At 44.2% G+C, this 14,277-nt stretch overlaps 1 protein-coding gene across 3 annotated transcripts in view; it reads right to left on the reverse strand.

Annotated features, from left to right (window-relative positions):
* Positions 1-11,817, reverse strand: part of rev3l (REV3 like, DNA directed polymerase zeta catalytic subunit) — a 219,401-nt gene extending 207,584 nt beyond the window's left edge. For all 3 annotated transcript variants that reach the window (XM_072246606.1, XM_072246620.1, XM_072246613.1), the window contains exon 1: positions 11,258-11,817. In XM_072246606.1, coding sequence (XP_072102707.1) covers positions 11,258-11,396 — 139 coding nt within the window. In that variant the 5' untranslated portion in view covers positions 11,397-11,817. The remainder of the gene's footprint in view (positions 1-11,257) is intronic.
* Positions 11,818-14,277: the final 2,460 nt, after the last annotated feature.

Genomic DNA, 14,277 nt, shown 5'->3' on the forward strand with positions numbered 1-14,277 from the left:
TGGTTCTGTGGAATGTCTGCCTCAGAAGGCAGTGGAGGCCAATTCTCTGGATTCTTTCAGAAAGAATAAGATAGAGCTCTTAAAGATAGCAGAGTGAAGGGATATGGGGAGAAAGCAGGAAAAGGGTACTGATTGTGGATGATCAGCCATGATCACAGTGAATGGTGGTGCGGGCTTGAAGGGCTGAATGGCCTACTCCTGCACCTATTGTCTATTATCCTCTGGAATGTGGACTAGGATTTTGATTAGGGCATAATGGCTGATGACTCAGGCATACTAGTTCCACTTTAGAGTAAGCCAATGAGAGTAAGCTGTGAGATATACACTTATATCATTGAAGGCTTTAGACAGGCAAATGGCTCATTCTTAACCAGATCACCCTCTGATGATTCCAGTCTTCTTTCCAGAACATAGAATCCTAGCTTTGTGGAACAGAACCTGCTGAAAAAAGTCATATTCTAAAGTTTCAAAGTACATTATCAAAGTATGTATACAGTATACAACACCTCCTCCCACAGGAGGCCACGAAACAAAGATACACCTTTAAATCCATTTTAGGAAATCAAAACACAGTGCACACAAAAAAAATCACACAAGCAGTGAGCAAATATTAAACCGCAGTCCCCAAAACAATCCAGGAGTGACAATTAGTCCAGTTTTGCACCGTGTCAATGGCTGCAGGCCTCAGTTGCACGATCTGATCCAGACCCGCAACTGGCTATGCAAACAGCAGCAACAAAAGAATAACCAGAAACACATGGAACACAAACTACAGTCCTCCAAAAATGAGTCCACAACTATGGAGCATGTTCAGGACGAGGACACTAAACATCAAGCTGCAGAGTTCCCCAAAAAAGATCCACAGCCATGAGCCTTGCCAAGGCAACCAAACCTGCACCTTGTACTGGCAGCAGCAAAAGGGAAACCGCTCAAATGTAGGCAGACAGCACCAAACAGCCGCTCATCTTGCACTCTCATCCTTGATTTCAATCTTGCTGGTGCTTTAATCTGCGAGGAGTAATGGAACCAACCACTGGTTCAAGTTCCACCATTAGGAAATGACGACGGCACACTCCGCTCTCAATCTCACTGAATTCATCACGAGACAGCACAAGTGCCAGAATGTTCAGCTGGCCTTAAAATTATAACAAAAATGAAATTATAGGGTGCAATCGAACACAGTTCAGGAAAAGAAGCATATTTAGAATAGTTTTGTGAGCTATCTGTAGAATGTCACTGTTGATTTTGTCTGGTAGTGATGTCAATACGAAAACATCCAAGTTCTTGAACTAAGGTAAAGTTTGTGTCAATCACAATTAGGATTGTCTATGGTGTTTCTAACAATACAAGTCTTCGACTTCATATTGAAGAGCGAAAGGTTTAGTGTTACACAAAGACTATGTGCAAACTACAATGACAATTTACATTTTGATCCATTGATAAAGGAATCCCAGATGATTCAAGACCAAGCTCTGATCTGGTTAACATATGTTTAGACAGTTTCAAGCTCTCTAGGTCTCCCAACCCTGGCTCTCCAGTCTGGAGATAACCAGACACGAACTGCTCAGCAGAATAAGCCAACATGACAGCTTTCTTGAGGTGGCAGACAGGTGACATGCTCTGAACAGTGGGAAGGGAAGCAATCCAACCAGCACACACAAGAACCAGCTTTTCAGGTGCCAACCACACTGAAGTTTAAAATCAGACTTCAAAACCTCTCCCAGGAAAATAGGGAGAAAAAATGACATTAGTGTATTACTTTTAAGCTCATGGTTGCAACTTGCCCACTGGTTGCAAATTCAGTTCCAACCATGGCTACATTTAGATCCAGAGGAAGTCCACCTTCAGCTTAGCCTCAAGAACTGCATGTCTAGCAAAGCCTTTCTTCATCTTATTATATGATGGCACTAACACCACGTCTCAACATCTTGTGATCACCACTGCCTAAAAATGACCAGACGAGTTACATCACTGCTAGAGCAGGCTATGCATGTTGCATTTTGCAATGATTTACCCAAGTACTTTTCACTGTTTCTGGGCAAACAAAGTAATTGACTGTTGTATTTATTACAAATTATTATAAATTACTGTGATTGCACATTTAGACAGAGACATAATGTAAAGATTTTTACTCATATATGTGAAGGATGCAAGAAACAAAGTCAATTCAATAATCGCTATTAGCATGTAGGAAATATGCTAATTCGGACACCCCTGCTGAAATCTCACGGAGGATGCAGAGGGGGATCACAAAGGCGAGGAAAGAGGACCAGGTCGAGACAACAGAGACTTATGGAGAAGAGGAGTTCGGTGGGTAATAAAATGGACAAGTTTACAGCGCTAGCCAGGTGTCAGAGAACATTTTGGGAGTGCAGTGTTATGTGTTTTACTGGAACGGGGCTGCACGAGGACATACCCAATCAAATCTTTCCATGGACGGCTTCCAGACCGTTCGGGCTGACCGGAAGTGCACTGAGAGCGGTAATCGTAAAGGAGCTGGGGGCTTGCTGTTCTGGTTAACAATGGATGGTGCAATCCAGGTCATATTACGATCGAGGAACGTGTTTGTAGACCGGATATTGAACTTTTTGCTGTTGGACTCCGGCCATATTCCACCAAGATACAACACTGGGCGTCACGGGAGGTCATTCCTGCCTGTGGCCATCGAACTTTGCAGCTCCTCCTGTGGAGGGTCAGACACCCTGAGCCAATAGGCTGGTCCTGGACTTATTTCCATCTGGCATAGTTTGCATTTTGTTGTTTGATTGTTTGTGGTTTTTGTATTGCTATATTTATGCTCTATTCTTGGTTGGTGCGGCTGTAACGAAACCCAATTTCCCTCAGGATCAATAAAGTATATCTATCTAATTCACAGCTTGCCCCCTCAAACAATTACTGGGTTGTATATCAAGATCATGCATATTAACTAGACCACCAGAAATAAGTGATGTGCTTTGAAGCCTTGATTTAACTTCTCATATGACAACACCTCAGATGCTACAGTATTTGCACAATCAAGAATTGTCAACCTTTTTTTTTAAAAAAAATGAAAAATAATCACTTGCATAGACAAACTCATTGTCTCAGAAGCAAATGACTACTGCAGAGAATTGTCAACCAAAAAAAGGGCAGTCAAGAATTGCCGCACATGTACCTCAAAAATACAACTGCACTACTGTAAGTGGCTCTTAACCTTGGATTTGAAGCAAGATGCAAAAAAAAAAGGTAAGGTGTAAATTGTGCCACCTGCACTCCTGATATTTTTAACCGAGCTTTCATGTACTCCCAAGAAAACCCCATGTTTAGTACCTTTCATGCTGATCCTTCTCAGTTTACAGCTAAGGGGCCTGATTGATAAGGATGTTATATTTCCATGGATGTTTTGAGAAGAGCTTGAAGGCCTTGTCCTTCTAATTATCTGGCATAACAGTTCAGAATACCCATTTCAAGGTCTTGCGTCGGAGGCCAAATGACAGGGCTATTACACTGAAGCTAGACAAATACAATAAGAGAGTTGGTGCTAGGGTGATAGCCTGGGAGAGGAAGCGGACCTTGGGTTGATTATCTACCTGAACATCATTGCGAAGAATGAGATGGAGGCAAAAGGTCACATGGTTAGACATCTGTTAGGACTGTCACTGCCCAAGTGCTTCAAGGTCCTGTTGTGGTGGGTAGATACAGACTGCTTTGTTAGCCGATGAAAGGCAGAGAATAAAGAGGCAAAGGTATAACCATCAAACAAATCAATTTCTTATGTTATAATGGAGAGAAGGTCATTGGTAAAGCACGTGTGGACCAGGGACCCGTGACTCCCTGGTCCACACGACCCTCCCGACAGATCTCCCACTCGGCACTTATCCCTGTAAGTGCAAGTGCTACACCTGTGCCTACACCTCCTCTCTTGCCACCATTCAGGGCCCCAAACAGTCCTTCCAGGTGAGGCAACACTTCACATGTGAGTCTGTTGGGGTCATCTGTTGCATCCGGTGCTCCCGGTGCGGCCTCCTCTACATCGGTGAGACCCGACGCAGATTGGGGGACCGCTTCATCGAGCACCTCCGCTCTGTCCGCCACAACAGACAGGATCTCCCGGTTGCCATCCACTTCAACTCTGCTTCACATTCCCATTCAAATATGTCCATACATGGCCTCCTCTACTGCCATGATGAGGCTAAACTCAGGTTGGAGGAGCAACACCTCATATACCATCTAGGTAGTCTCCAGCCCCTTGGTATGAACATAGAATTCTCCAACTTCTGTTAATTCCCTCCCCCTCCCTTCCCCTATCCCTATTTCACTCTGCCCCCTCCCCCAGCTGCCTATCACCTCCCTCATGGTTCCGCCTCCTTTTACTACCCATTGCTTTCCCCTATTCTTTCTTCACCTTTCCTGCCTATCACCTCCCTGCCTCCCTCCCCTACCCCTTTATCTTTCCCCTTACTGGTTTTTCACCTGGAACCTACCAGCCTTCTCCTTCCCACCTTCCCCCCGCCTTCTTTATAGAGCCTCTGCCCCTTCCCTCTACAGTCCTGACGAAGAGTTCCAGCCCGAAACATCGACTGATCTTTTCCACGGATGCTGCCCGACCTGCTGAGTTCCTCCAGCATGTTGTGAGTGTTGCTTTGACCCCAGAATCTGCAGATTACCAATGTAAACACAAAATAAAGTACTACAGTTGGTTAAACCTACGTGAGGAAATTCGACTAATGTTTTCAAATAGTCAACTGGTCCACAACCACCATCCATCAAGGATGTACAACTCCAGATGTGGAGTTTCAACCTCTGCGTTTCCATTGGACTTTTTTTTTTAATATATATATAAAAAAGACAAATGCTTCTTGACACTACTTAGATAAATGCTTCCTAGTATTAAAAGTTGCCCCTCTCACTTCTGCAATGGAAGTCTTATTTGCACCAAGGATATAAAGATGTGGGGTGAAGTGATCCAGCCAGAACCCAGCCCAAGCATTCCTGAAACTCACCATAAACCAGTGCAGGTGTGCATGAAGTCTGCAGCAGGTACAGCAATCCTGCTTTTTTTTTATATAAAACATCAATATGCTCCTGAAGATAGTTGATATTCTCAGTGACTACAAGACCGTCCCAACTTGAGAATGGGATGTACAGCAGAAATTGGCTGGATTGATTTTGTTTTACTTTTTTTGTTGACAAAACACAAATTTTGTGTAATGAAATCATTTAGACCAGAAAGATTGCTTTCACAGGAAAAGTCTTAAGCAGATCACTATTCAGGCCTATAATCACTGGTAGGTTTTCTGGCAGACCTTGCTTTCTGCCTGTGAGCACCCAGATAAAATTACACTAAACTTTGGCCAACCAAGGAAAAGTGCAAGTGTACTATTTTGTTTACAATACAAAGAGATATTTTCTTATTGAGATACAATGCAGAAGAGGCCCTTCAAGACCTCCAAGCCAAGCCACCCAATAACCCCAATTCAATCCTAGCCTAATAATGGGACAAGTTACAATGACCGATTTGGACTGTGGGAGGAAACTCACGCAGTCATGGGGAGAAAGTACAAATTCTTCACTGGCAGCAGCAAGAATTGAACTTGGACCACCTGTGCTGTGAAACAAAACTGTGTTCCTCTTGAGCCGAAGTGCAAACGAGCACATATAGTTATGATAGTGCAGTCACAAAAAAAAAATAAACACAAGTCCCTGAATGGCACAGCCTGAAGAACAATGCTGCATGAGATGTTGTCTTGAAGCCACATTTCTGCAAGTACACAGCAGTTCCTCATTTAGTCCTGGTTCGGTCACAAGGAAGGCAAAGCAGCCTGTCTCATGCTGTGTCCAGCCGCAAGTGAAGGCAATCTAACTTGTCTCCCACCGAGTGAACACTGGAGATCAGCACTGAGGCGGGAGTCAGCTCCCAACCAGCAAGGCTTCCAGCATACCCACCACATCTGTTCTTTCGCACACCACCTCCAGTGCCTCCTCCCATTGCATGGCTGTAACAGGGGACACCACAGAATGACAGCCTGGGCCACACAACACCCAAGGCAACGCAGCTCCCCCACCAATCTGACCAATGAACAGGAGCTGCAGTGTTTTACATTACCAATATTACAGGCGTATGTGCTCACAACAAAAATGCTTGAGACAAATATCTGCACCGTTTATTAGATACCAATACATAGCTACTATATTTGTAATGCATTACTTATTAATAACTGAATTAAACGCGGGCAGAATGAAAGGCTGTCATCTTCCTGTCAGCTAGATCCAGTCTGGCCATTATCCTCTGATCTCTCTCGTCACCCACAAAACTGATGTTCACTGAATGCTTATCACACCATTCTCTAGACTCTTGAGCAAGGGTTCCCAGCATGGGGTCTATGGACCCCATGGTTAATGGTAGGGGTCCACGGCATAAAGTAGTTGGGAAAACCCTGCTCTAGAGATTGCTGTGCATGAAATTTTTATTTCATTTAGAGATACAGAATGGAACAGGCCCTTCTGGGGCAATGAGACGCACTGCCCAGCAACCTAACCGTTTAGCCCTAGCTTTATCATAGAATGTTAGAATGACCAATTAACCTACTAACCAATGCATCTTTGGACTGTGGGAAGAAATTAGAACACCTGAAGAAAACCTACACATTTACAGAAGGACATACAAACTCCCTATAGAGGACGCCAGAATTGAACGCCATACTCGGATGGCCCAAGCTTTAATCCCAGGAGATTAGTGGTTGCTTGAGATACTCAAACCACCCTTTCTGGTACCAACAATTACTTCAGGGTCAAAGTCACAAAGATCACATTCCTTCCCCATTCTGATGCTGTTTGGTCTGAACAACTGAATCTCGATCATTTTTTTAGGCACAGAGTTGTTGCCACATGATTGGCTGATTAGATATTTGCATTAGCAAGCAGGTGTACCTAATAAAATGGCCAGAGCAGACCTCAAGACTAGAAAATGTAAAGGGAATGCATAAGATTTTTAAAAATCAGCTTAGATCAAAGTAACAACTTTTGTTACAGTCTTAATTACAAGCATCAACTTAAACACTGAAATTGCTAATCAACAGCAGTCAATTTCAGTAACCAAGTGCAGCTTATTGAAGTAATTGATACCTGATGCTTAGTTTCAGGTATAATGTTTTCAGATAGGGAGGGATGGAAGACAAAAATGGAGGTATGAACATGATGTGGTCCAACGGGCTGCATATATGATCACAGCTCCATTGTGTTGGGCCAACTGATTTTTTAAGTGCTGCCCAATCACTGTAAGGAAGTCGGAAGACAAAAGAAGCAGATTTGGGTAAAGCCGGTCTTTTTTGGCTGCAGAGGCGCAGCAAGCTTTGGAATCAGAAGTCTAAACTCAGCTGCAAATGAAAGGATGGTAGGGTCAAGCAAAGTGGCCAATGTCAGAGTGCGCCAGTGATAGTGGGAAGGCTTTGGCTCAACAGGTTTCAACGTGAACAGGTGGAGCTCAGATAAGAGGCAAGTGCTTTTTTTTAAAAAAAATATAAAAAGTAGAGTAGTCAGGATGGAATGCTGCTCCTGGCAGATGTGGCAATTCAGGATAACCTGACGACTATATCTCAAAGACTGAGTCAGGCCCCTTCAGCCCACCTAGGCCATGCCAAAACTATTTCCACTGCCCATTCCCATCGAACTGCACCAGTACCATGGGCCCACCACATCCCCTCTATCCAAATTTCTCCTAAACATTGAAACTGAGCTCACATGCACCACTTGTGCATCAGCTCATTCCACACTCATGACCCTCTTAGTGAATAACTTTCCCCCTCATGTTCCCCTTAAACTTCCCATCTTTCACCCTTAACCAAACCCCAGTGGAAAAAGCCTGCTTGTATTTACCATATCTATACCCCTTAAATTTTCACACCTCTCAAATCTCCTCTCAATCTTCTATGTACTAAAGAATAAAGTCCTCACCTATTCAATCTTTCCTTATAACTCAGGCCCTCCAGACCCAGCAATATTCTTGTGAATTTTCTCTGTACTTTCAACTTTGTTTACATCCTTCCTGTAGGTAGGTGCCCAAAACTGCACACAATACTCCAAATTTGGCTTCAGCAACATTTTATACAACTTTATAAATCAATATATGAGTACAGGAGATGGGATGTTATGTTGAAGGCCAATGTGCCAAAAGCTTTCTTTACGACCCGATCTATCTGTGACGCCACTTTCAACAAATTACGGACTTGTGTTCCCAGATCTGCAGGAAATGCACCCGACTTTAGCGCTTGACCGACTGGGTCATGGAGATGGAGCTGGAGATGAATGTACTCTGGGAGGCTGAAGATATTATAGACGAGACTTCTGAAGTAGTGGTCACACCCAGAGTGCAGACTGTGGACAACAGGAAAAATTCAAAAGGGCAAAGAATGTAGGACTTAAGGGGATGTATTTAAGTGCACGTAGTATTCAGAATAAGGTGGATGAACTCAGCGCAAGTAGAGATTGGACAATATGATGTTGTGGGCATCACTAAGTCGTGGCTGAAAGAAGGCCATAGTTAGGAGTTTAATATCAAAGGATATACTTCGTATCAAAAGGACAGTCAGGAAGGCATAGGTGGTGGTATGGCTCTGTTGGTAAGAGATGGAATTACATCTTTGGAAAGAGGTAACACGGGGTCAGAGAATGTTGAATCTTCGTGGGCAGAGCTAAAAAACTTCAAGGATAAAAAAACCTGTTATGAGAATCATATGTAGGCCTCCAAATAGTAGCCAACATGTGGGGTTGAGACTGCAAAGGGAGCTGGAAAAAGCATGTATAAGAGTAATGTCATAATTGTAGTGGGGGAACTTCAATATGCAAGGGGATTGGAAAAAATCAGGTTAGTGTCAGATTGCAGAGGGAGTTAGTTGAATGCCTATGAGATGGCTTTTTAAGTGCAGCTTGTGCTTGAACCTACTCGGGGAGAGGTCATCTTCGATTGGGTGTTGTGTAATAACCCAGATTTTATTAGGGAGCTTCAGTTAAAGGAACCCTTAGGAGACAGCAATCATAATATGGTGAATTCATACTGCAATTTGAGAGGGGGAAGCATAAGTCACATGTGTCAGTATCACAATGGAATAAAGGGAACTACAGAGGTGTGAGTGAAGAGCTTGCCCAGGTGGATTGGAGAGGGATACTGGCAGGGATGACGGCAGAGGAGAGATGGTTGAAGTTTCTGGTAATAGCTCACAAGGCGCATGACAGACATGTTCCACAGAGGAAGTAGTTCCCAAGTAGTCGAGGTAGGCAGCCACGGCTGACAAGTCAAGGAGTGCATAAAAGCATAAGGTAGCAAAAGTGAGTGGGAAGTTTTTAAAATCCAAAAGGGCAACTAACAAAGCCATAAGGGAAAAGATAAAATACGAGGGCAAACTAGCCAATAATACAAAGCAGGATATTAAAAACTTTTTCAGTCATATAAAGAGCAAAAGGGAGGTGAGAGTTGATATTGGACCACTGGAAAATGATACTGGTGAGGTAGTAATGAGGGATAAAGAAATAACAGATGAGCAAGTACTTTGCATCAGTTTTCACTGTGGAAGACACTAGCATTGTGCCAGAAGTCCACGTTCCCAAAACAATGGACACATCAGCAGTCAGGTTGCCAAGTTAACTGGGTCTCAGTGAGTAAACACCCACTGTTTACTCTTTTCCATAGATTCAGCTTGACCTGCTGAGTTTGTGTAATGACCATGAGCATTGCATACAGTGACAAGATGACCTAGCTTGAAAGAGATACCCCTTAATCTGGTTTACTAGCCCTGCAAGTGTCCACACAGAAAGATTGCTTTAGCTGCAAATCTATATATAGGCAATATGCTTTTTAAAAATTGGGGAGGGGGAGGTGGAAGGAGGAAAATGAACGTGCATACATTTATTACCTAAGAAAGGAATTTTAAACAAATTTAAGCTTTCAGCCACACTCACTTCTTGGCATCATTAAACCTCACACCAGCTGGCAATTCAAAATATACACCCATGTGACTTCCAACCAACTACACAAATTGAGAAGTTTTAAAAGATTAAGCAAGCACCAAATTCAGTAGTGGCTGCATCTTATCCCAGATGCACTTTGAAAATCAACGTAACATTGTTTGCTTGAGCAAGTCCCCAAAACTGATTCAACATATTATTCAAAATGATTAATCCCAAGTATTGTAATTCCACAAAAGCGATTAACTTCTGAGTTACTAAAGTCAGACTTAAAAACATCCATACTCAAATTTGATGCAAAAATATGCAGCAATTCCATATAACCAGTCTCTGAATAATATGCAATGCTTGAGAAAACCATGCCTAATGTCTCCAAATTAAAGATATTAAATATGGACTAAAATGTTTTACAATCAACACTAATTCTAATGCACATTGTTGAAAGCAAAAATGCTAATTTTCAGTTGTTTTCAGAAAGTTATTCCATCATCCATTCTTTGCATGTAAAGATCACCCATGAGGATCAACAAGGAAAACAGAACTGCACCAACAACTTCAACAGTATCAGTACCATCTACAACCGAAGAACAGTTGCATTTTTAACTGCAGCCAGGCTATGACTGGTAAAAATATATGTCTGGAGCCATCGAGTAAACATGGCAATTGAAGTCACATTACGGTCGGCAAATAAAAGCTAATTAAACATGAAAGGTGCTGGAAATACGTGAACAAAACTACACCTCAATTGGTCCCTTTTTGGTGCATTAGAGAGAGCATGGCTCCCTGGAATTTATTACCACACGAGGTTCAGTTACTATGTGAATTACACTACAGCTAGTTCTGTTCCCCCCAAGGTTGCTAACTGAACACGGATGGATCTGCCTGATAATTATAACAACGCTGATCAGGGAGAAAGAGATTTTTCTTTACAATTAATAAAAGATCTACACAATTCCCACCTTCCCCGAGAGATTTTTTTTTAAAAAATAGACGATTTTATCCCTGCTGAGCCATTAGATTTGATACAGAAGTCAAATCTGAGAGCAGTCTGGCTGACAGTATCAAATCTCCCTCGACATCAAAAGAAATCCAGGGGTGCACACAGCCACTGATGCCCAGTCGCATATTGAACATGTGTATTAATTTTATGCACGCACTAAATGTACTGCACACAAACCTATTGCTTCATGGCTGCCTGTGTTTTACAGTGAGGGCTTTACAAAATGGCAAGCGCTCTAACCGAGCCCACTTACAGCCCCAGCGGGGTAAAACCACTGCAGTGTTAACATTTCACAACAGTTGCCATAAGACCACCTACCTGCAGGTGTTGGCCCGAAGATACGAACCACTGGCACTCTGGTCACCTCAGCCTGCCTGAACTCAGAGTAGCAAACATCCAGACCGGGGAGCGGACTGGACATGTAGTAATCGGCGGTGACAATCCTCACTGCCAACATACTGACCCGACCCTTGCAGCCGTGCTCGCTTAAAGGAAATTAATGTATTAACGCAGCCTTCGAAATTAGAGAGTTTCAAACGCGAGCAGAGCCTGCTGGCGGTTGCTAGGGAGCTGTCAGGCCGAGGCGGACGTGCTACTGGCCGCGAGTGAGCAGCAGGACGGAGCGGCTGCGGGCCTGGGCAACGCGCGTGTCCATGTCTCGGGGTCCCTGCGCCTGCGGCCCCGCTGCCGCTCACACATGACGCCGGGCGCCGAGTGTGTGTGTGTGTTTTTTTTCTGGAGTGGGTTGGTGGAAGAGAGAGGTGTGGTTAGAGGGAAGGCGGTGGTGAGGTGGGTGTGCGCGGACTCGGCGCTGCTACTGCCGCTGCTCCTCACGGTCCCGCCAGCCTCCGCCCGCCGCAGCTGCACTGCAGCATCACTCCCTCGTGCACCGCCGTATGAAGCGGAGGGGCCAGCGGAAGGCCCGCCTTCCACCCTCCGCTCATTGGCTGGCCCCCTTGCCGCCTCCGCCAGCTGGTTGGCCACCGCCGATACTGGACCGGGAGGCGTCGTCAATCGGCTTTGACCCCGCCTTTCTTCTGCCCCTGCCTCTGAATGATTGGCTGACTTCCGCGTATATGAGCCTTTCGTTCCGCCCGCGTTGATTGGCTTGTTCCCAGGCAGCGCGTCCAGAGGGGAGGGTCAAGTGATTGACAGGCTGATTGGCGGTGCCGCTTGTGGGATGCGTTGATCTGCATTGTGTGAGGCTGGGTAGAACAGGGCTGCTCAGGCAATCCCTTGGGGAGTAGGGGACGACCTGCTTCCCATCCAGCCCCATGGGCTCTGAGAGTCCAATACAGGATCCACAGAATCTGCCACAGGTGCGAAGCAGAATCAGGTTTAATATCATTAGCATATGTCGTCAAATGTGTTGTTTATTGGCAGCAGTACATTGCAATACTTAATAATGAAAACTATAAATTACAATAAGAAGAATATATATTTTTTAAATTAAATTTAATAAGTAGAGCAAAAATATTGCGGAAGTGTTCATGACTATTCAGAAATCTGAAGGCAGAGGGGAAGAAGCTGTTCCTGACACGTTGAGTTTTCAAGCTCCTGTACTTCCTCCCTGATGGTAGCAATGAGAAGAGGGCATAGGGTCCTTAATGGTGGCTGTCGCTTTTTTTTGTGGCATGACCTTCTGAAGGTGTCCTGAATGCTAGGGAAGCTAAAGCCTCCATGATGGAGCTGATGGAGTTTACCCACCTGCTGCAGCTTTTCCCGATTCTGTGCGGCGGCTCCTCCAAACCGGTCGGTGATGCAGCCAGTTAGAATGCTCTCCACGCCACATCTGTAGAAACTTGTGAGTGTCTTTGGTGACAAACCAATTCTCCTCAAACTCCTAATGAAATGTAGCTGCTGACATGCCTTCTTTGTAATTGCATCGATATGTTGGGCCCGGGATATATTCTCAGAGACGTTACAGCAAAGGTTGCAAACTGCTCACCCTTTCCACTTCTGATCCCTCAATGAGGACAAAAAAAAATGGGTGTGTTAGAGTCACAGGCTTTTGGCTAAGAAAGCACACCAGTACTTCTAATTCCTTAAAAGCTAAGGAAATTTGGTTCTATCCAGATGCATCACAGCTTGGTAGAGAACTGCTTTGCTCAAGGCTACCTGAAATTACATTGCGTTATGAACACCAGTCTCCCCTCCATCTACTCTGTATACACCTCTTGCTGCGTGGGGAAAACAGCTAATGTAATCAAAGACCCTTTCCCATTCCTACCACTCTCACTTCTCCCACCTTGCATTTGGCAGAAGATACAAAGGCTTGAAAACTCCCACTAAGGCCATAAGATGTAGGAGCAGAATTAGGCCATTCAGCCCTTCAAGTCCACTCCATTATTCCATCATGGCTGATCCCAGATCCCATTCAACCCCATACACCTGCCTCTCACATATTCCTTGGAATCAGGAATCTATCAACTTCAGCTTTGAATATATACCCCAAGGACTTAGCCTCTACCGCAGTCTGGGCAGAGCATTCCACAGATTCGCCACTCTGTGGCTAAAAAAATTCTTTTCTAAAAGGTTGCCCCTCAATTTTGAGGCTGTGCCCTTTAGTTCCGGATACCTACACCATAGGAAACACCCTCTCCACATCCATCCTATCTAGTCCTTTCAACATTCGGTGGGTTTCAATTAGATCCCCATGCATTCTTCTAAATTCCAGTGAGTACAGGTCCAGATCTGCCAAATGCTCCCTCACTTCATTCCCAGAATTATCCTCGTGAACCTCCTCTGGACTCTCTCCAATGACAACACATCCTTTCTGAGATAAGGGGCCCAAAACTGTTGACAATACTCCAAGTGCCCCCTGTTATTAAGTTTCAGCATTATTTCCATGTTTTTATATTCTATTCTCCTTGAAATAAAAGCCAATATTGCATTTGCCTTCTTTACCACAGACTCAACCTGTGAATTAACCTTCTCCGAGCCTTGCACCAGAACTCCTGTCCCTCTGCACTACTGGGATCAAGATCAGTTTGTACAATAACCCCATTTATTATTCTCCCACATTGCCTTAAGCTCTCCCTAAATTTCTACTACTTGCCTATATACCAAGGACATTTTTACATGGGCCAGTTAACCCATAATCCATGTACTACATATGGGATGAACCCCAAGCACCCTCAAGAGATACACTGGGAGAATGTGCATTCTCCACAACAACACCTAAGGTCAGTATTGAACTTGGGTCTCTGGCACCAGGAGACAGCTGCTCTACCACCAAGCCACCATTTTCTTCGCTCTTTTCCAGTCTAACTATGTCTTTCTTATAACAGGATGAGCAAAATTGTACAAAGTGATCCACGTGCTGTCTCACCAATGAC

Source organism: Mobula birostris, chromosome 2, assembly GCF_030028105.1.
Source record: "Mobula birostris isolate sMobBir1 chromosome 2, sMobBir1.hap1, whole genome shotgun sequence".
NCBI classification, from domain to species: Eukaryota; Metazoa; Chordata; class Chondrichthyes; order Myliobatiformes; family Myliobatidae; genus Mobula; species Mobula birostris.